Source organism: Xiphophorus maculatus, chromosome 22, assembly GCF_002775205.1.
Source record: "Xiphophorus maculatus strain JP 163 A chromosome 22, X_maculatus-5.0-male, whole genome shotgun sequence".
NCBI lineage: Eukaryota > Metazoa > Chordata > Actinopteri > Cyprinodontiformes > Poeciliidae > Xiphophorus > Xiphophorus maculatus.
This window is the reverse complement of record NC_036464.1, coordinates 25,568,503-25,594,674: the sequence shown is the minus strand read 5'-3', so window position 1 is coordinate 25,594,674 and position 26,172 is coordinate 25,568,503. Positions and strand designations below refer to the sequence as shown.

Sequence of the window (26,172 nt, the reverse complement as noted above, 5' to 3'; positions counted from 1 at the left end):
TGGATTGCTAGACAGTTGAGAAAAGTCTGGAATTAGACGTAACTTTTCTTGGTCCATGTTCTCTTCCAGAATCTAAGTTATTCATCTCTCCATCCAGTTGGGCAGCCCCATGTATTGTGAATGCATCATCATCAAAATATCAGTGCGCACAATATTTGTATGTTTGGAGTGCAGTAAATGTTGACCAATTCAAGGGTTCCCAAACCTTTCCATTCCATGGCCCCCCAAAGATCATTAACTTCTTGCCATGGACCCCCTTTGCAAATCCACAGACAATGATACAAAATATTTCAAGAAACATCAACTAGAATGATTTTTATTCACTATTCCATAATTATGCTGCATCACACCTTCTGACTTCAGATGGTCATGAGTTCTATGGCGGAAATCTTTATTATCAGATAATACATTATGACTTTATTACCATATAGTACAATTGTTCAACACAACACACTTTTGATTATAAGAAATTATGTCATATTTAACATTAATCATACATTAATGTAATGTATAATGTAATCATACAACATTACATTCATCATATATAAAAAAAAAATTATTCCTGAAGTTCTTATAGTTTTCCTCCATCGTCCTCCACAGCGGGGGATGCTGGAGGATTCCTTTGGTCTTTTTCTTGTCAGAAACTTTTCCATTTCTTGCTTGCTGTGCTAGCTTGCAGAGCAAAGCAGCTTGAGGAATTTGACTGGCAGCCAATCAGAAATAACATTTAAATAAATCATTTAAACTTATATTTTAGAAAACGAAATGATTGACAAATGGAAAACAGAAATTATGATGAAACATTTAAGAATAAAAACATTATGGGATGCTTTTTTTTTTTTTTTTGCATTTTGTTCTCATCTTCCCGTCCCACAGCATCCCCTGGCAGCCCTCCAGGGGACTGTAGACCAAATAAAACTTGGTCTACAGAAAACATAAAACATAAAACTTCTGAAGTTGTTTTTTACATGCCAATAGTCTCGCAGCAGCAAAAGCTCAAACTAGACACAAATGATGCCTCTAAAAAATACTAAAGTCACATAGAATAAGAAGCGTGTAGTAAACGATGATATTGTCATCTTGTGACCATTTTCAACTAATATGGTAAAATCAAAGGCGAAATATTTATTAGATTAACGTCTTAGTGATTATCTTTCATGAGCAGGGCTGTCTATGTGGTGTGCTAATGTATTTGCCTTCTGTCAGTTGCATCCTCTTTCTCCTATCAGTTTGTCAAAAATGTATCATCACTACCAAGAACCTTGATGATATGGTAATGCCATAATGATGCATGTTTTCCCTCTCAAACACTAATAAACCCTACTTTTGTACAGAATACTCAACACTGGAACCAAAACTGTAAAAAAAATGATTATGAAGTCTCTGTGCACAATATTGCCCTTCAAAGAAATATTATTACCGAGCTCATTTTAATTTATCATGCGATGATTTACTTATTGGGACAAGCTTACGCACATAAAGAAAAAGAAAAATATATTGCACCTGATATCATCATTGCAATATTTACTGCTATGGTGCAGCCTGTCAATCCATCCATCAAACCATTCATTCATTCATTCATTCATTCATTCATTCATTCATTCATCTTTTTATTAAGACTAACAATTGGCAAATTAATGTCAGAGTACTCTGAAAATTTGAGTCTGGAAGTAAAGTTTGGAATTTTGTCATGAAGAATCTGATTGATGTGTCAATTTCATTATTCCAGCTGTAAAGTTAATATTTTTCTCAAACAAAAAACTCCCAACTTGAGAGAATTAAATCCCAGTCAGCAAAGGTGAGGAAAAGTACAACCCTGTCTGGTCACTGGGAAGAGAATAGCAAATATATTAGAGCTGCATGCAAAAATATACTGTACATTGACCTTTTAATTTTTTTTATTTTTTTTGCTGACTGCAATGCTGCCTACACTAGCAAAATGATCAATAAAGTTTCTTTCTAGTGCTGAATGAGAAAGCACAAAGCAGCAGGAGCCATCTGTTCTTAGATTGTGGTTTAAAAAGCGAGGCTCTGTTTGTGCTCTCAGAGACCTGAAGGCATCTGCGCATTTAAACTGTAATGTATAGACAACTTGTACTTGAAAGTGACTACAAAGATCTTGTAATAGTGAGCTGTGTGGTAGAAAAATACTGTAACTCATCCAAGAAGTCTTTATCTGTTTTGCTGAATTGAGTGCAGGTCCAATGCTATTGCTTATTGTTGCTATGTGAAGTGAGTGGAGAGTTTTCAGGTCTTTATACAGGATGTACTTGAGTTAACTCAATATATTAAACATTCTTTCACCTACCTTTCATTTTAAAAGTTATATTCATACAGCATCTGGAATTTTAAGAAAAATGTAAAAATAACACATTTATCACATTGCCACATATCAGTTTGTAAATGTAAGATTCAATAACGGTTAAGGTCTAAATAATGTAAGTACTGTTTTGGTAACTAAAATACTTTAAAGTTTCTGTTGAAATTATAATATATTTATTCACCTTGTTGTTGCTCTTTTTTCTTTTCAGTTGTACAATTCAACTAATCAACTTTTTTTTTTGACTGCACAAAAATATATTAAAAAGTTTAAAAATTGCAATCATGTAATTGAATCCAAGCTCACACCGGGAAGTGGTGGTCTTGGCTCGAATGTGAAGATTTATTACATAAAATGCTCTTCCAGATGAAAAAGGAACAAAAAGTGCTGCATGACTTCTGCCAGAAAGGCAACGGTGAACCAGAGAGGATCCAACAGGCAAGATGGGCTGGAAGGAGCTTATGGGGAGAAAAGGGAAATGATCAGTGGCTTAAAATAAGTTGAGATAATCAACAAATTATAGTGCAGCTGAGTGGGAACAGAGGGGCTGGGGAAAATATGTAATTAAAAGAAAAGTGAACACAGAGTGATAGGTATACAAATACCAAAAAAAACTAGGATGTCAAGCAGTTTAGAACGGGTTTCAAGCCCAACCTAGCAAATCCACTCCTGGCCATGTCCCTTCCAGCTCTCCATACGTGTAAGTTTGTTTGTTCGTTTGTTCGTCCCTCTCTCCCTTCCTCCTTCTAACTAAACCTTAGTTTAATTAAGGAATAGTTTTTGTGATGTATTCAATTCAATTTGTTTCATTTCTTTTTTTTTCTTTTTTTTTTCTCTGAAGAGTTTTTGCGGCGCTAGTGGCTCGTATTTTTTCGACAGTAGGTAGACAGGAAGGAGGGTGAGGAGAGGGGGGAAGACATGCGGCAAAGGTCGTCGTGACCGGGAGTCGAACCCGCGACGTCCGCGTCAAGGACTAAGGCCTCCAAACGTGGGGCGTGCTAACCCCCTGCGCCACCACAGCAAGCCCCTTGTTTCATTTCTATAGCTCCATTTCACAAGAATGTCGTGGCACTTTACTAAAATATCCTTTCAATTCAATCGCATACATTCCAATTGATCCTAGCTATCAAACAGTACAGTATCTTCAATTAATTATTCGAAGTATTTGAACAATATCTACTTTATATTTATCAGGATGTCCATTTATGGCAGCCACAGTATTTGTGGTTAGCTGTGTTTCCTCCCAAGACAGTCGAGATGTTGCTCAGAAGCTCAGTGAGCCCCAACCCACACTTTGTATTCTCTGATGATGTGGGAAAATCTTTTGCTGCAATAATCGATTCCAGTCGTCCTCATGTTTTGTTTTTTTCTTTTTTCTTCTTCTTCCATGCCGCTTCACAACCTTCTGACTGAGCGATCCATTCTCTGCTCCGTGCTGAAGCCAGGCTTTGCGAGCCCTCAGCTCTGAGCGCTCCTCCCAGCCATGACACCAGTAGTACGAGGGGAAATGAGTTAGTGATAATAATGAATAATGCTCCTTTCTCCTCTATCAACAACTATAATTACTCCACCCCGGAGCAATACAGGTAACTCATAAATAAGGCATAAGCCAACAGTAGAGGGCTGTGACAGAGCGGTGCATATCTAAAATTCAGATTGCTCTCCTGTAACTGAATGTAAAAAAAAAAATTGAATGAAAGTTTTCTTCTTTTTTTTTAAAGATCCATCCAAAAATCACCAGAATAATTTGAATGCAAATCATGCGATTACACCAAAATGAAGGGCTCATACGTGTGTGTGTGTCTCTGTGTGTGTGGTTGACAATGCATCCAGCTCACGAGACACACACCAAGGATTTATTTATTTATTTACTGTAAACAGGAACTGGATAGTGTTTTAAAAGATAGACTATAAGAGTAATATCACCGTGTTTTGTGGGAGGTCTTGTACTGCAAGATCTTATTATACTGTATACAGTGTGTATACAATACAGTGTGCAGGCGAGGCTGTGAATGGTTTTTTTGGCCAAACTTACAGAGAAATTTTCTCATAATATACGAAATATTTCTTAAAATATTAGGCTCAGGTCATTTTTACAATGTTCATCATTGGTGGGATCCTCCAAGGATTTGTGTTTGGTGTCGTCGTGTTCACAATGTGAAAGGATAGTCACTGGGTATGTAATATGGGATCCATTACCATACCAAAGTTAGGGGCAGCTTCTTCTTTCATAAATCTTTTGGTTTTTGTTGGAGGGACAGGCATAGCTGCTTGTTGAAAATTTACAGTATAACCTCCACAGATATATTGGTCAAAATAGTCTTGAATGTTGAACCCAAGCACATAGAAAACCAGTTGTGTTTGACTTACAGAAACTCTCGTAAATGTATGAGAAAAGATTCTCCTCTTGTCCTAATCATTGGGGTATGTTCTCTTTGAAGATACTGCATAGGATCTGTTCCCACTGCACTCACTACTTCCGTATTTCCTCTGTAAGATACTTGTGCTCTTGGAATCATTATGTCTGTAAATACAGTCTTCTTGTGCTCTTTATCTGCTGTGACATTATCTGGTTGGATGTCCATCCCCTGTTTGTAAAGTCTGGATCCATATCCCACAGAATGTTAAAATTATCATGCTCGTGGTGCTGTGGTGGCGCAAGGTTAAAGCATAATCCACGTATTGAGGCGTTGGTCCTCGTGCCTGTGGTCACAGGTTCGACTCCCAGCCTGGCGACAGTCGCAGCATGTCTTCCCCGTCTCTCATTGCCCTCTTTTCTGACAAACTACTTTCAAATAAAGGCCACTAGAGCCAACAAAAAAATAATGTTATCATGCTCAACACCCCTCCCACTCTGACTGTGGGATGCCCCACCCTTACTAGGCACAAATATTCCTGTAAACTATTTTAACCACTTTGCCAGAACCTTCAGTGTATGTTTCCCTACTGTTTAAGGGTCATGTTTACACATCTACCATCTCAGGTTCTGAATGATACAGTAGACAATGTTTTTTTTGTTGCTGTTTTTTTTTCTTTTGCTCCAGTTCAGGCAGACTGGAGGTGGTATGTGGAACCAGGGTGACGATAACAGGAGAATTGAGCCAAGAACAATAAAACCAGGGAGTTGAAGTACTTTGTGGTACAAAAGAAACAAGAGGAAACTAATTAGAGGAACACAGAGCAATTGAGACAAATATAAGTAGGTGCCTGAGGAAAGGTGTAGATTCAAGATGGTGGGGTTCTGTCATGAAGATCCCCTCCACGTACCATCCCACATTGTCTGATTGACAGCCTTCAATCAGAGGATGATTAGTTTCCTCTGACTGAAGAAAACTAAGTACAGAACAACTGGAGTGAATGTAAGTCGGTATCTGAGGAAAGACGGCACAGGGAACGATGGTGAGGTTGAGGATGCTGAAGCCTGACCTGTGTACAGTGGAGATAATATTGATGATGATCTTGAATAGGGTGCTGTTGAAGTTAGAACACTGGGAGGAGAGAACGATGGCTGCACTGCACTGGACGTGTCTATGGGGGCAGAACAGAGAGAGTAGCTACGTTCCACTGGATCTGGAAGTACATAAAAAACTTTGCTACAGCATCAGCAGTTAGTGCCACTGCTTCAGGTAGTCTAGGTGCTACAGCTGCTGTCTTGGAAGCTGGTGCTTCTGATGATGAGAAACCTGAGAGATTTATGCTTGTAACAGGTAGTTTTTGGTAATAGCCCCTTTTTTGAGAACCTACTTTGTTGGGGTTCCAAGTGTACTGAGTGGGGCTGAAAAAAGCAATGCTAGAAGACAGTCAGCGACGGACTAGAGGTTGGAGTCACTGCTTGCGTCCTACAATCTCCTGTACTTAGAGTGTTTTGTCTGGTCACCTGCAATCCCATTCTGGCTCTCTCCTGTTTTGAGTCATACAGAAAGTCACAGACGGACCAGACTGTTGTTGTCATGTACAGATCACTTCACACTACTTTTTAAGGTGAGGTGCTGGCTACAGGAGTAGCCAGTAGCCAAGAGCTGTTCCTCAATTGTAGTGCAAATCCACCTCAGCTGTGTAGCTGAGAGTTGAGCCGTGGTGTAGAGGTACAAGTGGGAAATGGCCATAAGGTCCAAATGATCTTTGGTAACCCAAAGAAGTTTTTTATCTCTATCTTATATGCTGCGCATTGTCAGTTTTAATGTCTTGACCTTAAACGTTGGAGCAGGCATTAAAGTTTGAAGTCCTCTGGTCCTCTGCTGATTGGTTAGCTAGTTCAGGGAAGCCATCTGTAACATACCCTGACCTTTGAGTTGTTATATAGTAAGTTTATCTTGATTTGGTCAGTGAGATCTTACTGATGCTGATTTGGAGACAACGCTGGACCATAAACAGATCTGTCGAAACCGCCACACATCAGCCCATTACCGCAGTTCCTCCTGTCTCTTGATATAATAGCTCATTAGCCAGATCCTGATTAAAAGTGCGTAAGTGCAGAATGAGATGATCACACCCACCCCTGCTGCTCCCCACTCTCCCCCCTTGATCTGATGACGCCATTTTAACTTGAAAGTGTTTGTATGTACGCAGGGGAGAGTGTGCATGCATGCATGTGAAATTATTGGGTCTTGATTCGTCTCAGGGGAAATCAAAACCTTTTGTGCCCTGAAGGTATCGTCACACGAAATTAAAAGCAAGCGCATACCTTCACACATGCACACACGCATACGACCACATGCATGCACTTCCACCTATACACACTTTCAAATCAGCATCAAGAGTAGCCTTCACTAATCTCTATTCTCTCCTCCTCAAAGACAGACACACGGGGATGAGCTTTAATCAGCTAGTCTCTTTCAACTGTGTCCTGACGAAAGCAGTCCACAGAATATTAAGGAGCAGTGTGTGTATGTGTGCCACAGAAAGCAATAGGGAGAAGGAGGGGTATTATTGTGAATATTATTATCATTATATCAGACTGATTATAGAAAGAGGGAGAGAATAAAGAGAGGGTGGCGATAAGAAGAGAGGGAGGCAGGGACAGAAATGAGAAAATGAAAGAAGTGGGTCACATCTATTCTTCTTTGACTGTACCTGTCATCATCGTATTAAACATGTTTATCTGGAACTGGATGAGTGCGCAACAATCCATTCAGAGGAGGTGTTACTTTCTGATAATGTGTTAGATCACATAGAACACGGTGGACTTTATTCGCTCGGAGTTGTAATCTTGATTGGATTCGGAATCTTTTATGAATGATAAACAGGATTACCTGCCTCCAGCACATATTAATGTGCCTTATTTAGCCATCCAGGTTGCAGAACTCAGAATCTCTAGCTCTAAAATTGTTCATGAGTCTTCACTCGTTTAATGGGTTTGGGTCTGTGGAGCTAACAGCTAGACAAACCCAAAACCAGAGATGATTTCAAGCATAATGTCAGTTTCAGAAAATGGCTTATTGTTTCATTCAGATTCTTTCAGTAACATTATAGTGCTTTTGTTTTTGCATATGGTGGCTTTTTAGACACTTGTCACTAAATGTACCAAGTATCCGCTTAAAGTGAGTGGATAGAGTGCTTAATAGGAAAAATATTCATTATATTGCCAAAAGTATTTGGTCACTCCATTAAATCTTTGATTGCAGGCGTTCTTACCTCTTCCATTGCCACAGTTGTATAAAATCAATCTCTTAGGCATGAAGAATGCTACAAACAGCCATTCATTGTCTAGGTTGGTACCTATCCCTAGTGGTACCAGCGCCAGGTACACTCTGGTCCTAAATTGCTCCTCATACCTAGGGGCAATTTAGAGAGATCAACTAATGTAATAGTCATGTTTATGGGCTGTGGAAGGAAGCCAGAGTACCTAGAGAGAACCCATGCATTTACAGGGAGAACATGCAAACATCTGTGAAAGGATTAGTTTCCCTCAGGAACTTGGTGAATTTCAGCATGAGGCCGTAACAGGGTACGCTATGCTATCTAAATGTTCGAAGGTCAATTGTTGATGGTATAACAACAGTTATACTGCACTTGAGTTTAGAAACGTGAAATTACATAGTGGGTGGTGCAACTGCACGTAGTGTGCAAAATTCATCAACTTTCTGTTGTTAACAGCTACACACATCCAAACTTTGTCTGGCATTTAGTTTACCTCAAGGACAGTCTACAGAGAGCTTCATAGGGTCTCCTTAATAAGCTGCTACATCTGACCCTTTAAAAGCAAGAGGTGTGGTCCTCTAAAGCTTTCTGAACCCCAGACTGGTGGAGATATGTTCTTCAGAGTGACGAAACATGGCACAATACAAAGTCTGGTTTTGGTAGCTACCAGGAGAACTCCTCTTGCCTGACTGAGTGGTTTCAAGTGCACATTCTAGTGCAGAGTGTTCTGATTTTGTGGAAACAGTTAGGAAGGAGCTAGATGCTGTTCCACAGTGACAGTTCACCAATGCATAAAGCAAGGTCCAAAAAAAGCATTGATGAGCCTTTTTGTAGTAGAAGAACCTCACTGGCCTTTATGGAGTCTTGACCTAAACCTTTAGATTAAAGTGGCAGCTTATAACATTCAGATCACAATGTAGTGTATTTTATTCCCAAAAATACAAACTGGTTTGTCCTTCCTTAATTAATTTCTTCCTCTCTTCTTTACATCCCTTGCTCTGTCCTACCTCCATCGCCCTCTGAATCCTTCCTTATTTCTTTACCTCTGTCCTCCTTTCCATGTGTCCCTTATGAGTTCCTTTCTTGCATCCTTTCTCCTTCTCGTCTTTCTGTTCTTTCCTTTTCTCCCCTCATTCTTCCATTTTTTTTCAATCCCTTTGCTTGTCTTCGACCTTCATTCCTTCCTTGAGTCACTCCTACTGAAGACATATCTCCCAGAGTCTTTCATTGTAGGAGAAGGTGATATCTGGCAGGGGATTCAGAGGCATCTTCCTCAGTGTGGAATTCAGTTAAATGGGCTCAGCTGGGGACCCATGGATAGCGATCAATGGATGGGGCTGTAAACGTAATCCCATTACAGAAGCTATTGCATCACATTAACCATAATTTGATAATTAAATTAAAATTATGAAACCGCAGACAAAAATAAGCCTCAAACCTTATGACCCAAACCATATGAACATTTTTAAAGTTAATTTCTTTTTAACTTTAAAAATGTTGAGGTTTCTATTCAATTTCATGGTAAATATCAGAGCCTACATCTAGAAAAGTTAACCTTAATTGCGCAGTGAACCTTAATTAAATTGAATGATTTAGAGGCAAACGATGGCTATGCTGCCATAAATTTAAAATATCTTCTAAGCTACTTCCAAATCTTCTGGGAATTTTGCAGAAATGGATTCTTACAGATTTCTTTTTGTTGGAAGAGAGAAATAAACAAGAACAGTAGTAGCAGTAGAGGAAGGGGTGCCCCCAATACACCCGGGGGATGTCCAAACAACATTGTTTCTTTGAATATTAAAAGCCCAATGATTCAACTGAAAATGAGCAAGACTGACCTAAAGTAAAATCTACAAATGTTTCCAGGCACCTCAAAGAAAAGACACCATCATTTCATCAATGTTTTAAACAGATATAGAAAATTTTGCAAGCTGTTCAATTTGCTGAAATTTATCACTCTAATCAAGGACGGAGGCAAAATATTTAATGTACTTATATCTGTTTTAACTTTCTCTCAAGATGGGCAAAATATTTAAACATTGCCTTCCTGGAGTTTCAAAAGTTCTAAATAATTAAACCCTGCTTTTATGGGAAACTGTTTATGTAAAATACCTTTATAATCAGAATAGGATAGAACCAATTATCATGGTTAGAGCCAATGACACAGAACTTCTTTGTGTACAAGAGCTTAATGTAATTGTGACAATAATCACTACTAGTCCACCTCATTTGCTTTCGCTTCTTGTCTTAAAAATCTGGTTGAAGATGGTTTGAACTTCCTCCTCCTGCATCCGTGAAGCCTGCTTTTTAAAACCGATGAACAAAAGCCTACAAAGAGGACAAATCAGAACCAACATGACAGAGCTAGTCCAAATCAACGTTTCCCAAAGGCACAGGAGCCCTAGTGTACAAGATCACACCTGCTCTAGGATATATCCTGTTCAGCACCACCATTTTCAGGTGGAATAGCGAAGTCTTTGTGGCAGCGGATCATTGTTTAAGACCAAACAATAACACCCAAAAGAGTGTCACTTGCTATGATTACAGCTGCATATGAGGCTGCTGCCAAGTGCTGCTGGCGAAGCACGCTGCCTTGCAATCTTAGCAGAGAGCACCTCTTGGGTATTGCATCATACAATAACTGCCAGAACAATTGTTGACTTAGAAGTTTTCCCTGCAGCAGTGTAGACTCTGCACATCAGGAGAGAGGATCATTAGAGGCGTAACATTCACTGTGCCTTTTAGCCAAGGGTCATTGCTTTGTAATTGCAGTGCAACTTTTTTGATATGACTAGATGAGAATGTGATGTGTAAGGAAAATATGCTCACAATGGGGGGGAAAAAAACACCCCTCAGGGCACAAATCGATTCTGCATCCAGGCTGCTGTATGTAAAAAGTGAAGTGATCCTGACTTCCATGTGAATAAATTCAGCACCTCAGAGGTGTCTTGGAGTTTACTGATATGTCAGCTGATATGTTGGCAGGATGTGTGTTAAAAGTGGATGATTAATACAGCAGTCTCCATTGTCAAAGTGTAACTGATTAAATTCTGCCTAATTCTGCGGGCGGTAACGGGCCGTCGCGGTCCTGCTTCGCCTCTTGGTGACTGAAAGCGTTTCTGTTCCTCCTCATCACGCAGCATCCCAGACTCCCAGACCTCATCCTGGCTCATTAGAAACACACCACTATTGTTATTCATCTGATGATGAAAGCAGCCAGAACAAAAACAATCCAATGATTCATTCACTTCCAGAAATAATCCTGTCATATCATGCCATATCATACACCAGGAACAGTTTTAAAATCAAAGTCTCGATTTGGGTTACTGGGGGGGGTTTGTTGTTTTTTTTTTGGCTTGTTAACAAAAGCTCCTTCGATTCATTCATGTGGCAACAGCTCCCCCTACCTGAACATGAAAGCTCAGCACTGATCATTCATGCAGTTTGCAACATCAATGCAGCTTCTGCAGGGGATGGATAGTAGTTCTGTTCTTTGGAATAAACAACAATGTTGTATGTATTTGCAGCAATAATAATAATAATAAAATCCATTGTCTCTACTTTCTCAGCAAGTGGACTTTGAGACGAAGAGGTCCTACACTTTGAAGGTGGAGGGGTCCAACCCACACTTAGACCCTCGATTTCTCGCTTGGGGACCTTACAAGGATGAAGCCACAATCAAGGTAGTTTTGTGTGTGAAAAGGAGCAGAAAAGTCAATAATGCATGCATTTCATTGGGTGCACGGTGCGCCTCGTAGAGCGAGGCGGGCATATTTGTTTGCCGGTTTAATAAAGCAAACATCACAGGAGCCCTTCAGCGGTTGTTTGTGTTGGTGTGCAGATATCGGTGGAGGACGCAGATGAGCCTCCCGTTTTCATAGCCTCTAGTTACACTTTCGAGGTGGAGGAGAACACGCCTCGAGGCACCCCGGTGGGACGGGTTCATGCCAAGGACACGGATGTTGCCAACAATCCTGTCAGGTAACAATAAAACAATGTGTGGCCACGCACAAAGACACTCAGATCAGAGCACAAAGATAACCTAAAAGTTGAGATTATGCAGTGACATAAAACATACTCCAAGTGGTAAAGTCTATGAACATGTTGAGTCTCGTGTTATAGAACATGTTTTCTACAAACAGATACATGATTCCCCGGTACACAGATGTGGATCAGTTCTTCAGCATCTCAGAAGACGGAATGATCACCACGAACAGACCGCTGGACCGAGAAACACAACCCTGGCACAATATTTCAGTTTCAGCTACAGAGATCGGTATGTATATCAAAGCAAACACGCCCAATCATCAAAGCTTATTACAAGGCAACGAAAACAATATTTACCCTTGAACTTAAGAGCCAAAATGTTGGTACAATGTCTCTGTCACTGTGCTGACTCTATGCCACAAAGACTTAATAGAGATCTGAATTCAAAGGAACAGAACCAGTCCTTTGCCTTCAGAACTCCTGTAATTCTTCAAGGTTGTAAAATCAAAGTTGGCAGTTTGCATCATGACTTGTGGTTGGGAAAGGACTTAAATACAGAACAAACTGAGGCAGAATCAAAGTACTTTAGTTAGAAATACTGCCCATTAATGTGGAAACTGTTATAAATCTGGCTTGATTCTCTTTGAAGCCCATCATTATAAAGTGCAAAAAAGATTAATTATTTTTTGAAAGATTGCTTTAGGTAGTTTTTCACGTGTTGCCTTTGGCTAAATTAGCAACATTAGTATTTTGACTTTACATTTGTTTTTGTTAAATGAGACAAAAATCATGAAAGGGGTAAAGAACTAAAGCATTCCCACATTTAAAGATGTTTCTATAGATCAACGGTTTGATGTTACTCAAAAACTTTAGGTCTGATTTTGAGAAGCAGCACACTGGTGGCATTAACAGTGTCAACGTTAAGTGGTGCAGGAAGCCCTTATTAGCAAAGGGAAAGTAAAAAAAAAAATACAAATGAAAATTAAAGAAAATCGGTTAGATTTGTCCACCCACAGACACTACGAAGATTTTTCTCTTTGGTTTTAACGCCAGAAATCTTCACAGGCCACCATGGCCCCACCCTGGTATTCTGTGGCCAGGGCTCAAGCTAGCAGAGCGCCATGTGGTTTCCCTGTGGCGTGCTCGACGCCAGACGGACAGATGGAAACGGACTAGCCGCCCACAAAGTTAGAAGCATTGCAGGCTATGCTAACCACATTTAGGCACTGGGAAGCTTAAATAAATGGCCAGTAATTACAGGGTAGCGGAAAACATACGCTGACAAGTTCAGCAAATATGTACATTTCTACAACACAGAAATACTTCCCATCCTTTTTTCTTCTGTTTGATATTCGGAATTTGTCACATTTGCTTATCAGGGCAAACTTAGTGTTGACGAATACAAAAACAGTTTCTTGCCAAAGTATTCATTCCTTTTATCATTTTGACATGGTTGTGACATTTTGTTACACTGCAACCACATACAGTATATCTGTGTATTTTATCTGGATATAGATATTGTCTAAGTAAATAGCTGATAAGTGAAAGGAAAACAACATAGTTTTCAGATGTTTTTCAATTTAAATACATTTTTCCAATTATTAATTGGCATGTGTGTAAGTATGACTTTTTTCATATTTCTTAATTTTTCTGTTTTATGCAAAAATGAAGAAACAACATGTAGTTTGTATCCTAAAGATAACATTAAAAAAAAACAACTAAACAGTAAATGATTCCTTGTGTCATTAGTGTTGTTCTGTTGTGGACACTATGCAAATATAGCGAGAGACAAAAAAGACAAAATTGATACAACAAATGTTTCTTAAAAATATTTCTTAGTTCTTTATATTTTTTGGCCAACATGGACTTGGTGTTGGTCTATCACATAGATAACCAACAGTGAACTCCTGATACTCCCAGGTGTTAGGGACCACAGCCTACAGCTGAAATCAACGAATACTTAAGGACCCTCCTCTAAAAACACTTGGAATTGCATATTTTACTATTTTAAACATCAATATACCTTAACAATATTTACAGTGGAAATTGTTTTAACATTACAGCAGAAGCTAGCATCCCCTGTCTAACTTCACTCTGCTCTTTGGGGTACAGCCAGTTAGTTCCAAGGAAAATGAATGTCGCTCCTGGATTGACTGCTTTGCCAACTCCAGCTGATAGTGTATTAAGTAATGTTGTGTCTAGTTATTTCAGCTTCCAAAGCTGCATTTTCCTTCAACTATTAGAATATTTTAGATATAATACGCAAATTTTCCACAAATAATTTTGAGTGGTATTCCACAGAAAAATCCTTGACTAAGAGAATCAGTGAATACTAAGCAGAGAATAGTCGGGGTCCACTGAACATTAAGGTTTGTAGTTGCAGCATGAAAATATGTTCACATTTCAAGGGGAATTCTTTCACACATTACTGTAAATAGACATGAGTCAGTGCGTGGTAGACGGCAAAAATAATTAGCTGCTTGTTACATTCTTAGAATTCTAAGAGGCTGTCTGATTGACAGACAATCTTGCAAGAAAACAATATTGTCCCTCAATGCCAAAAATAGATTACTAAACAGACAAACAAACAACACCAGATTCGAGAACATAAGGTTTTGTCACTTCAACGTGTCTGACACTGCTTTTCATATGCCTGGTAGCAACAGGTTACTGATTATTTCATGTGCAACACAGGCGGTCACCACCAAGACACCAAAGTGAGAGTCAACATCAAAGTGAAAGACGTCAACGACAACGCCCCAGAGTTTGCCACAAACAACGAAGTCCACATGTGTGAAAGCGTGGCGCCGGGGAAGGTACGCCCATCGGCACCAGGCAGTGCAGAGAATACCTCAGCATTGAAAGGCATAAACACTCAGTGACTGTTGATCAACGTCTAATCTCCTGTGCTTGTGTGATGCAGGTTATCGAAACAGTCAGCGCTGTGGACAAAGACGAGATGGCTCACCGGCAACACTTCACTTTCAGCCTTGCTCCTGAAGTCGCCCACAACCAGAACTTCTCACTCAAAGACAACAGGGGTAAATCAATATAGATACCGATTTCTTTATTTTTCTTCCTCCAACACTTTATTTTTGCAGCCAGCCTTCCTGTATCTTCCTCTGCAGTCTCTTATTCAACACCTTCCCCCCTCCTCCACTCAAATTAGATCAAAGCATGACCAGATGGAGGCTTACAGTGCCTCGTAGAAATAAGCAGGTGCTCTGAATTTTTCTGCCGCACACTCATGAATGCACACATGTCCTGCGGGCCATATTAATTGTGGTGGGGTCTCTGTCCGTCTGTACGTATATCTTTGGGGGGGGCGACTGATTGAATTAGGTTTTGTGAGAGACAAAATAGGAAGGGAAATGAGAGTTAAGGGAAGCAGAGCAGAGAAGACAGTGGATAAAAGAGGAAATGTCATGGGAAGAGAGCGGTGTGTGTAAAAGCATGTTTTACCTGTGAGCTTTTGAAGTCTTTGAATGTGTCATGGTTGTTGGTGCCTCATTGGGCTTGTCTGAGTATTTCAAAGCTGCTGATATTCTGAGATTTTTTAGACTATGGGTTTTACAAAGATATGGAAAGAAAAATACAGTCATGCAGCTGTAAATGCGCTACACACTCTGTTTCAAGCAGGATTTATAGACACCAACTAGTGATACTTCAGGATCCAATAGCTTTTATTAACAAGAGTCACAACCAACTATAAATACTGATGGTGGGAACAACTGTACTGACCCAAGTTCTCTGATCTTGATTATTACAGTAATCAAGATTAGAGGAAGACGATACTATAAGTATTGTTTTTTTATAACTGTTCCCTCTGGCCCATCAGGTTTTTGGCACTAAAACAAAACCAGTGATATGAAGCTCAGCTGGAACCTTCAGCTGTTGAAACAGGAAGATTTGGCGCTGATAGGCACAAGCACAGATGAGATTTTTAAAAAAGAATGAAAAAACAAAAGTTGACAGCAAAATATCATTTTTACTTAGAAAACAAGAAAACCCGTCACTTCAGGTTGATGAGTAAAATTACAGATAATTCCCATGATGCAAAAATGGAGTATGTAATTTATTCATTTGTATGACACAGAAACACTTCACATTCATTCCTTTTTCAAATGAAACCAACAAGTTGTTTCAAAATAATGCAAGCACAAATATTTAAACCAGGAGGATTATGCAAAATCAGCTTATTGACCTTTATATCATATTCCCACCTCAGCTCCTCCAGACTAGCAGCAGCAATTAGCAATCACCTGGTGGAACTGGGCATCTACTGAGCTCCGTAAAACAGCTGTAAATGGCACCATTTACTGAGGAGCATCGCTGTGACGAAGGGGAGGAGGTTCTTAAAGAGATAGAGGCCCAATTTCAAGGCATCAGAAATGACTATGATTTATTTTTAAGTCATATTTTATATATACAGCATTTCAATAACAACTGAAGGCAACATAGTAATTTGATGTGCTGTAAAATGGCACTATGTGCCGGAAATACTGTACATAACTCCCCTGCTATAAAATTCTTAGTTTGTACATTTTTTTCTTCTACTTTTTTATTGTATTACTTTTCTTAGATTATTTTCATATTACTGGAATAAAATGTGAAAATCTTCAGAATAAGTCTTAATTTTCAGTGCAAGTACATCTCTCCAGGGAGTCTGTTAACTATCTTGAGTTTGAGAATAGTCTCTTAGCACTGTTTACAGTTTCTCCCATCAGAAACAAACTGTTTGGAAAGTCTTCACTCCTCACTTCGAATCCTGGGAATCCGGGCATTCCAGCCACTTGAGCTGCTGAGCAGTTATGGGATGGAAATCGCTTTCCTCCTTGCGCATGTTTGTGTCACTTACTGTTATCTAGCCAGCTCACCTGCCTGTCTCCACTTCTCTCCTCCACAGACAGCACAGCCAGCATCTATGTGCTCCGCAAAGGCTTCAGCCGTCTGACCCAGGATGTCTACTACCTTCCCATTGAAATAAACGACAACGGCTTCCCCTCCATGAGCAGCACCAACACCCTGACCATCAGAGTCTGCTCCTGCGACAGCAAAGACTCCATCCTCTCCTGTAATGTGGAGCCCTATGTCCTGCCTGCTGGGCTCAGCACCGGCGCTCTGATTGCAATTCTAGCCTGCATTGTCATTTTGCTTGGTAAGAAACCAAAAAAAAAAACATACCAAGGTGAACTATGTTGGACATGTAAGGATGATTGCATCGCTTGTTATTTGGGGATGTCAGTATAACATCCCCAAATGTTAAAAACTTTTTAAATTATTTACTCTGTAAATAAATAATTATTTTGACATTTATTAAATCTTTGCCATTGCTTTAAAGTTTATTCTAAAATGATCGGTTTAACAGTTTTGCACTAAATTTATTGGATCACAGCGGTTTGTTATTTCAGCGGACATACAAAATTATCCTAGAAGAAAAAATGTGCAGAATTTCTTTTCGATTATATCAACACGCAGCTCAGGCAGCTGAAATACCTCAGCGCAATCAGTGTGTGCACTCGTCCTGAATAAGTCTTAAGTTCTCAACCTTAAGTACATTAACACAGGTCTTAAATCTTGTTGTGACAGGATTATTTGGTCTCATATTCTTGTGTTATCGACCAACTTGATATAGTTGGTCAATAACTTTTTGACTTAATGTCATCGGCAGTTTCACCCTTAACTCGTATCCCCACATGGCAGCTTTTTTTGAGAATGCAGGTGGCGAAATACAATCCTGGTCCTGCAGGAAAACCTGGCAGAAGGTGATGGGATGAGGAAATTCAACTGTCAAAGATTTATTAAAACCAACCAGTTCACAGTTACACACTACTTTGGGCTTGTGGATCTAGGTGTCATTAGATCGTACTAATCAGTCTGAGCCAACCAAATCTTACTTTTGTTCTGTTATTATTTCTTTTTCATCACTGTATTATACCCATATCTTCTGATCCCAAATCCAAAACCTCAAAGACATCTTGGAAGTGTGTTTGCAGATGAAATCATTTCATCTTCCTGGTCTTCGCTGACTGATTCAGGCTACATCATTCTCATTAGAGCCGAGATAGAGATATGACGCCGCACTCTTAAGATTAGCAGGATGCATCTGAAAACCTTCAAAAGACATATTTGAAAATTACAAGCAATTAAATGGGAATGTGTGCATCACAGTAGTATAAATATGAATTAGTATTTAATGGGCCACCCCATGGGGTATGCCAATTATCCACACTCATTGCAGTGCAGCGTTTACTCCGATTTGAAAGACGGATCCAATGCCAAAATAAGCTGTTTAATGTGGTGCTTTGCTTTCTGGCAGCCATTGTGGTTCTGTTTGTCGCACTGAGGCGTCAGAAGAAGGAGCCGCTGATAGTGTTTGAGGAGGAGGACATCAGAGAGAATATCATTACATATGATGACGAAGGAGGCGGCGAGGAAGACACGGAGGCCTTCGACATCGCGACACTGCAGGTAAGGAAGAGTTGCTCCAGCAATAAGATGTCTTCCCCGTCTTTCTGTCAGTGTTTGTATGTTATTACCGCTTCCCTTTTTCGCCCAGAACCCAGACGGTGCCAACGGTTTTCTGCCAAGGAAAGACATCAAACCGGAACTCCAGTACCCCATCAGGCCTGGCGTGGGTCGCCCAGCACCCAACAGCGTCGATGTGGACGACTTCATCAAGACTCGGATCGCGGAGGCCGATGGCGACCCCACGGCGCCGCCCTACGACTCCATCCAGATCTACGGCTACGAAGGCAGGGGATCGCTGGCTGGTTCGCTGAGCTCGCTCGAGTCGGTCACAACGGAGTCCGACTTGGATTATGACTATCTGCAGAGCTGGGGGCCAAGGTTCAGGAAGCTAGCCGATCTGTACGGGACGAAAGACTGCTCTGTTCTCGACGAGGATGACGGCGAGGACTCTTAACAGCGGTCTTTCCGGCGGAGGACAACCACCTGATTTCGAATTCATCGATTCCATGAGGATGCGCTGACTGAAGGTTCATTCACGTTTCAGTTATAACCAACTAGTTCATGCCAATCTGAACATTAACAGCTCCTCCCTTCCGCATGGTGGTTCCCCAGGATGGTTGGGTAGAGGGATGCTGACTTGAACCGCTGCCCTTTCCTTTTTCTTAAATCTCTTCTGTCTCTTCTATGGTACATTTTTTCCACTGTTTCTATAGACTTGAGCTTTGCAGGGCTGAGAGTTCTGTCACCAGTTTGTCTGTTTAAGAGAAAATTTGATGGGAACCATATTAGTGCACCATCTTGGATATAGCATATACTTCTGTGGACTAGATTCATGTACTTCCTCAAAGGTGGCAGCCAGGGAGATATTTTATTCTCTTAACAGCTCCCTTAGCAGCAGGGCATATTGCATTCTGTTTCTCTCTTAAAGCAGACAAGGAAGAGCAAGAAAAAAAGTGTGTTTTGGGGTCTGGCAACAGCCTGCAACCAGATGAAATCTGAAGAAGTTTAACATGCTGTTCTGTCGGCCGAAAGCAGCAGGTACCACAGATCAGATGAGTTGACCGACTCCGGGTTGTTGATACTCTGAAGATGAGCAGAGCATCTTCACAGTATGGTGGCCTTATAATAATTCAACAACAACTCCAGGGGTTAGCACACACGAAAACCAGAGACTGACGATCGAGACCACTAGCTTTGGTAGCTGTACCAACACGTGGGCTGTAGGAGTATCTGTGACAGTGCTTCACAAGTATCACCCATTTTTTTCTACTCCCAAACAGAAACGGACTGAAAAAGTATCTCCATTTCCAAACTGTGGATTATTATTTTTTCCTTAGTGATTGAGTCTTCTCTAAGAAGAGAAGACGTTTTCATTCCACAGACCCGGTTTGTCCAAACTCCTGCCATCAGCAATCGTTTCCCATTTTGACCTGAGTCGACCAACGAATGATCACCACCATGTTCCCAGTCCACCAATGATGACGATGGGTAAAAATCTGTGAGCTCTAAAAATCGCCTTAAACCTAAACAGAAACTCTTGCAACCCAGTGTATTCTCTCTTTTTTCCCCCTTTTTTTAAGTTCTTTTTTTTTTTACTTGAAGAATATATTCAGAAAGCAAACTCTTCTGCTTGTTTAGTATGTACAGAGCAACGTGCGGACATATGACGTATCACTCTGAGGGTGCAACCTGCGCCTCGGCTGCTCTTAAACAAGGATGTGCTGTTGATTTGTTAGCCCAGCAAAGTAAATGTAAACTTTGTCACCCCCTCCTCATTCCTAGGTATAGGGGCTGTCGAAAGTTAACACACCTCCAGTAAAATGCCGTGTTCTTGTGGTGTTAAAAAACACGAGACCTTTGTTTTGAACCCTTCAAATCCAACTAAAAACAAGGTGTAAATACTGTAAGTGGATACAACCTTAAGCTTGAACCAACTTTTGATTGAATTTCACCATTTTGAATTCTTTGCTATGATCATATCAGAAAACCACATCTTGTTTTCACAACATTTTCTTTCTCTACTTTGGAAACCTTTTCCAAATCGCGCAAATTCTAAGAACTTTTCTTGCCCACAGACCCCAATAGGCGAGGGCTGTCGAATTTAAGCTGAACTTAAATTTTACATAATGACTAATACGCCAGGGCTGCACAGTGGTAGCACTGTTGCCTTGCGGCAAGAAGGTCCTGGGTTCTATTCCCGGTCGGGGTCTTTCTGCATGGAGTTTGCATGTTCTCCCTGTGCATGCGTGGGTTCTCTCCGGGTACTCCGGCTTTCTCCCACAGTCCAAAACATGACTGTCGGGTTAATTGGTCTCTCTAATTCTCACTAGGTGTGAGTGTGTGTGTGCATGGTTGTTTGTCCTGTATGTCCCTGTGTTGCCCTGCGACAGACTGTCCAGGGTATACCCCGCCTCTCGCCCGGAACGTAGCTGAAGATAGGCACCGGCAACCCTCCCGACCCCATTAGTGTCAAAGGGTGAACAGAAAATGGATGGATGGATGGATGGATGGATGGATGGATGGATGGATGGATGGATGGATGGATGGATGGATGGATGGATGGATACGCCACTGTAACCATGGTGTGCTTTGGATAATCACTAATGTCTTTGTTTTAGAATTTATTCCTGTCTTCTCCTGACTGATACCTATGCCTGATTAGATCCTTCGTTTTCTGTAAGATCTTTGCAAAACTTAGCTAAAATATTCTAATTAGCAAATGTCAGGAAAATCTGGTGATTTAGCAAAGTCTCATTGTGTGCATCACAGAAACGTGGCACTTTAACGGGGGTGTGAACACTTTCCAGAGCAGTAGTGTGTTGCCTGCAACATATGTTGCATCAACATGTGTTGATTTTAAACATAAATTGTGCACATGTGGGGCAGGAGGGGGTGATGGAATCCCGGAAAGGTTGACACCTGAACATCCTTTTTAAGAGTGTGTGTTTTTGTTCACCTTCTTTTTAATGTTATATTATTGTTACTGTTGTTTTCTATTATTATTGTTGCTGTTATCATTATTATTATTATTATTATTATTATTATTATTATTATAGTAAGAGTCATTTTATTGGCTGCAGCCACAAAGGAACAAACTGATGTTTAACTGTATGCAGACGACGATGACACTTGAGTGTTCTTACTGTTTTAATGAACACACACCAAATAAAAGATATTTGTTTTTCTTTTCTTTGGAAAGTTGTAAGAAATTTCCTGCCTAAAGTTAAATATCAGCTTTGATTATTATTATTTTTTGCCTGAGCGGACAAAACATTTTCTTCCTTTCTTATTTTATTTCTTTGTATTTTACATTGTTCATTCCATTATTTTGCATTTCTTGGTTCTTTCTCCCTGTTCCTGAGGAAAAACTAGCAAATCTGTGTTTGTTGCAGTGAGAGAACGCCTCGTTTTTAATTCTCTGTCAAGTTTTATGGTACAGATTTGTACAATTTTAAAAGTTATTATTTTAGTATACATGCAGAATATTCCAGTATTACAATAAAAACATGTTAAGATTTTAAAAAATTAGTTACATCACACTTATATTTTCAGAACATTGTATTGTTGCTTTACTATGTGCTTCAATCTGAGAAGCAGAAAAAAAATTTGAAATAAATGCTCTTTTTATAAAATTTGTATGGAGGGTGTGTGGTAGTTAATTATTTAACAGTGTGATTAACAACACCGCTGTAGGATTCCATGGCTGTATTCATTGGAATTAATAAATAACTGTATGGTTCTATGACTCAGGAAAACCTAACCTCAAATAGTCTCAACATTCCAGATTCCAAGCGGTTATTATTTATTAAAGAGAAAGAAAGTCAACATAGAAAGCAGTATTTGGATAAAAAATAATAATAATTGAATTTTAGATTCCAATACAAGAGGGAAAATGGAAGCTGATAATAAAATCCACTGGATTTATCTTGTGACCAACGCCATGTTAGTGAATATTTTTGATAGTTTGCTGGAAGGAAGCATACAACACTGTGTTAACTCAGGTATTCTACCCATGAGTGGACATACAATCAGATTCTCAGTCCAAAAGATAAAAGAAACTGCAAATGTTCTAGAGCACCATTCAGACAAAATAGCTCAGTTTCCTTTTATCATAAAATTACACAAATTGAAATTCCGTAAATAAATATGCTTGATGGGAACACGCCAGCTTAAAAGGAACCTTGCATTTCTCAATGAAAAGTTTTTGCTCTAGGAAGAGGTGATTTTTCAGCCATATCGAAATGGATGTATTTTGCAAAACTGCAACAGAAACACTTCTTTGCATCACACAGATCACAGAAACAGGCGGATGTTACTACTGGCAGAAATGACAAAAAACACAGAAGGATGATGTTTGTTTTGGGGTTTTTTTCAGACAATGTGCAGTTGGCTCCACCGTAGCACTCACAGCATCACAGTTCCAAAGAAGTTGTGTCTTTTGAATGAGTTGAATCCATAACTCTTCTGTAAAACCACAGACTACTATTTCCCCAGAACACCACATACATAGCCGCTGCAACGCCTAAATAAGACACTGACTGATGTCTCCTATGGATCTGCGCATGTAGATCCCTGGGAAGAATAAAAGGAATGCAGCTTTTCATAAGGAAAGTTGTGAGTTTGATTCCAGTCCTCTCCACCCCTCCCAAACATCAATTAACAAGCAATTATTTTTGAACTTTGAGAGGAAAGTGAAGCAGCACCCAGCCATCCCCGAAGCAGGACAGAATCTGTTACACATAGTGTGGGGAGGTTAACACTTTACAAACCGAGAAACCAACTTTATATCCTGGTGCTTCAAGCCCTTGTCAGAGTGAGTTGTGGAGTAATTCTCCATCAAAGATAAAAACTCATTCATTAGATTACACTGATGGAGGCAGAGCTGAGAAAGGTCACACTGCACTTTGGCTGAACAACTAAAGAGACAATAAGAGGGAAACAAAGGAAAGGCTAAACATCAGTCCTGCTCATCAGATTGAGCAGGACTAAGGAGGAACAGGACATGAAAGGTCTAGTGCAGCAAAATTGCCCCTTTTGGCTTTGCTGCAATGTTACCATGGAAATTACACTATCCTTACATTTGGGAGAAACATTTGTAGTGGACGGGTCATTTAAATGACATTTCAATTTTCTTTTGGAAAAACTTTTTTTATATATATAATAAAATGCAGGGATAAAATGTATTTATATGTAACATTTTTGAGACATCAGTGTTTGTTTCCATGACAAAAACAGTGGTGAAAATATTCAGTGAATAGCCTTTGTCTACAAATGAAAACAGGACTCAAAGTAAATAAAGTAAAAAGACTAGAACAATAGTATGTGTTGTGTTAGAATCAGCTGCAAATCACTGGCTGTGAACAATTCTCACTCCAACACGCTTCTGTTCATAAAAGCTGCACCGTCTTTCATGAAACCCTAAACTGTAAACTTTCTCAGTCATTAGGGTGTTATGAATGAGATTTATGCCATCATTTGCTGCATCCACTCCTTCTGGACTGTGTTCCGGTGGAAGCACTGAAAATATTCACAAATTAAAATGAGTGAATGTTGGGTTGCTTTTACATTATGTGTTTTTCCTGTTTTGTGTTTTTCTTCATGGGATTTTAATACGAGACTAAATGTATCTGAACTTTTGAGTCTACACATACCCACACTCCATGACTCCAAGCATATGAACCAAATCTCTTCCATCAAAGTGGAGCCTTCTTGACTACATGTCGTCACATCAGAGTTTACTCTGGAACGGTTTGGGATAATCAGCCAGTAATCCGAATGTTTGATTCCTTTACGCAGATCGCGATAGAAAAGAACAGTTTGACTATTCAGTTTATTTATTTCTGAATTTCAGTTAAAAAAAGGAAATGGAATAAAGTGTTAATATTGGACCATATTTATGGTTATGGCTTACAGTTAGTGACAACTCAACATTCAGTTTCTCTGAATATTAGAATATAATTTAAAGTCATTACAAAAACTAGTTTATAGCAAAAATATCAGCCAACTTAACTATTCTCTTGACCATGTCTGTAGGGTTCAAGTCAGTCCAATTTACTGGCCAGTTAAGCAAAGTGGTACCAGTCATGTCATTAACCAGGTTTTGGTCCTTAACTAAGCATTTAGTAAGGTATTGCATTAGGTACTGTAGGAGCAGGTGATAAATGAATGTATTTGTGAATGTGGAATAGGTCACATAAGTAATCAATGTCTATGTGGTAAGAACCTTTCTTTGTGAGGTGTTCCATTAGGAAGAGCACTGAGGTAACTAGGTGCTGTCAACAAGTGTAAGCGTTTGGAAATATGTTTGGCTTCAAATGGACACTGACCAGATGTACAGAAAATAGAGTCAACACTACCCCGGTGTCTCAGTGACTTAAAACTTGGGCATGGCCTATACAGGCCAATATACTATATAATAATATAGTATATATTATATTATATTATATTATATTATATTATATTATATTACATTATATTATATTATATTATATTATATTATATATACCTTGTGCTTGAGCGTCATGTGTGTTACAGACTTTCCATGCTTCATACAGAAGTCTAACCAAATGCTTTGGTTCTGATTTTAGTCATAAAACTCCAGGTAACATCGTTATTACCTACTTGGACACTGAAGTCCTTCAGGAGCACCACATGGCCCCCCTTCCAGGCTCAGTAATTTGAACAACTGTTTGGTGCATAAGCACAAGTCAGAACCTCTTGTGGGTGCTGCTGTGCCGCAGAGGTAAAACACAACCCATCTATGGAGGCCTTAGTCCCACCACCCCCTTTCTCATTACACATTTTCCTGTCTGACCACTATCAAATAAAGGTTATTAGAGCCAATAGAATCTTTAAAAAAGGACCTTCCTCTGTCACTGTGCCACTGATCAGCTGTGACTACTATCCAGTAGCTTGCTAACATCAGCTTGTCCTCTTAGCCTCTGACTGATGAAGCTGATGATTTGCAGGTGTGTAATTGCTCAGCAGGTCTGCCCTCGGGTGAGCAGCAACTTCCTGGCTCCCTCTGGTGGAATGCTGTAGAACCTGAAAGAGCCCACACAGAACCCAAACCTCAGCTTCCCAACACCCTCCACCACATTAAGGTGCCAAGTCAACAGGATGGGTCAGTCTTTGACTGTACAGGCTCATGTGATTGGCCAGAAAGTCAAGCAGAAGGTGCAGAAGACTTTCCAATATTGTTCCCTAGCTTGGACAGCATCTTCATCCATACCCACAAAGTAAATGGCTCTGGCCTTCGATCATATGATCAATGATCTTTTGTATCTGACACAAGCTATGCATTATCTTAATTCCTATTAGACCTGACTTTCACATCTCACCTGCTCCTCACAGCTCTACTTTCATCCGCTTTCATTCTTCTTCTCTCCGTACATGTGTCTCTGCCTCTCACTCTTGGCTCTCCTGTTAAGGTAATTAGAGTTCAGTCTGTGTCAGTGTGTGGGGTATCCCAGTCTGGATGAAGCCTGATTAGTTTTTAATCATGAAGTGGCACTTGAGTAAACAAGGAAATATTCTCCCTGTCACTCTGGAGAGAAGATGTGAGAGTGTGTGTGTGTGTGTGTGTGTGTATGGAAAGGTCTGTGTACAAACTGAACGGATGTCCTTGAGTGCACAACAAACAGACACACGGTAAGTTAATCAGCCAGTCAGTAATGTAGTTATTCATTTCTAGCACACCTTGCTAGAAAGTCTTTACGTTAGTTAGATGCATGGGGAATTAGCTTTTCTAGCAG

At 39.9% G+C, this 26,172-nt stretch overlaps 1 protein-coding gene across 2 annotated transcripts in view; it reads left to right on the top strand.

The window, feature by feature from the left end:
• The window catches only part of cdh11 (cadherin 11), a 128,558-nt gene extending 108,381 nt beyond the window's left edge, over positions 1–20,177 (top strand). For both annotated transcript variants that reach the window (XM_023327449.1, XM_023327450.1), the window contains 8 exons: positions 11,530–11,643; positions 11,802–11,941; positions 12,103–12,236; positions 14,642–14,763; positions 14,871–14,988; positions 16,854–17,105; positions 18,267–18,418; positions 18,507–20,177. In XM_023327449.1, the coding sequence (XP_023183217.1) occupies positions 11,530–11,643; positions 11,802–11,941; positions 12,103–12,236; positions 14,642–14,763; positions 14,871–14,988; positions 16,854–17,105; positions 18,267–18,418; positions 18,507–18,872 (1,398 nt within the window). In that variant the 3' untranslated portion in view covers positions 18,873–20,177. The remainder of the gene's footprint in view (positions 1–11,529; positions 11,644–11,801; positions 11,942–12,102; positions 12,237–14,641; positions 14,764–14,870; positions 14,989–16,853; positions 17,106–18,266; positions 18,419–18,506) is intronic.
• The last annotated feature ends 5,995 nt before the right edge of the window (positions 20,178–26,172 follow it).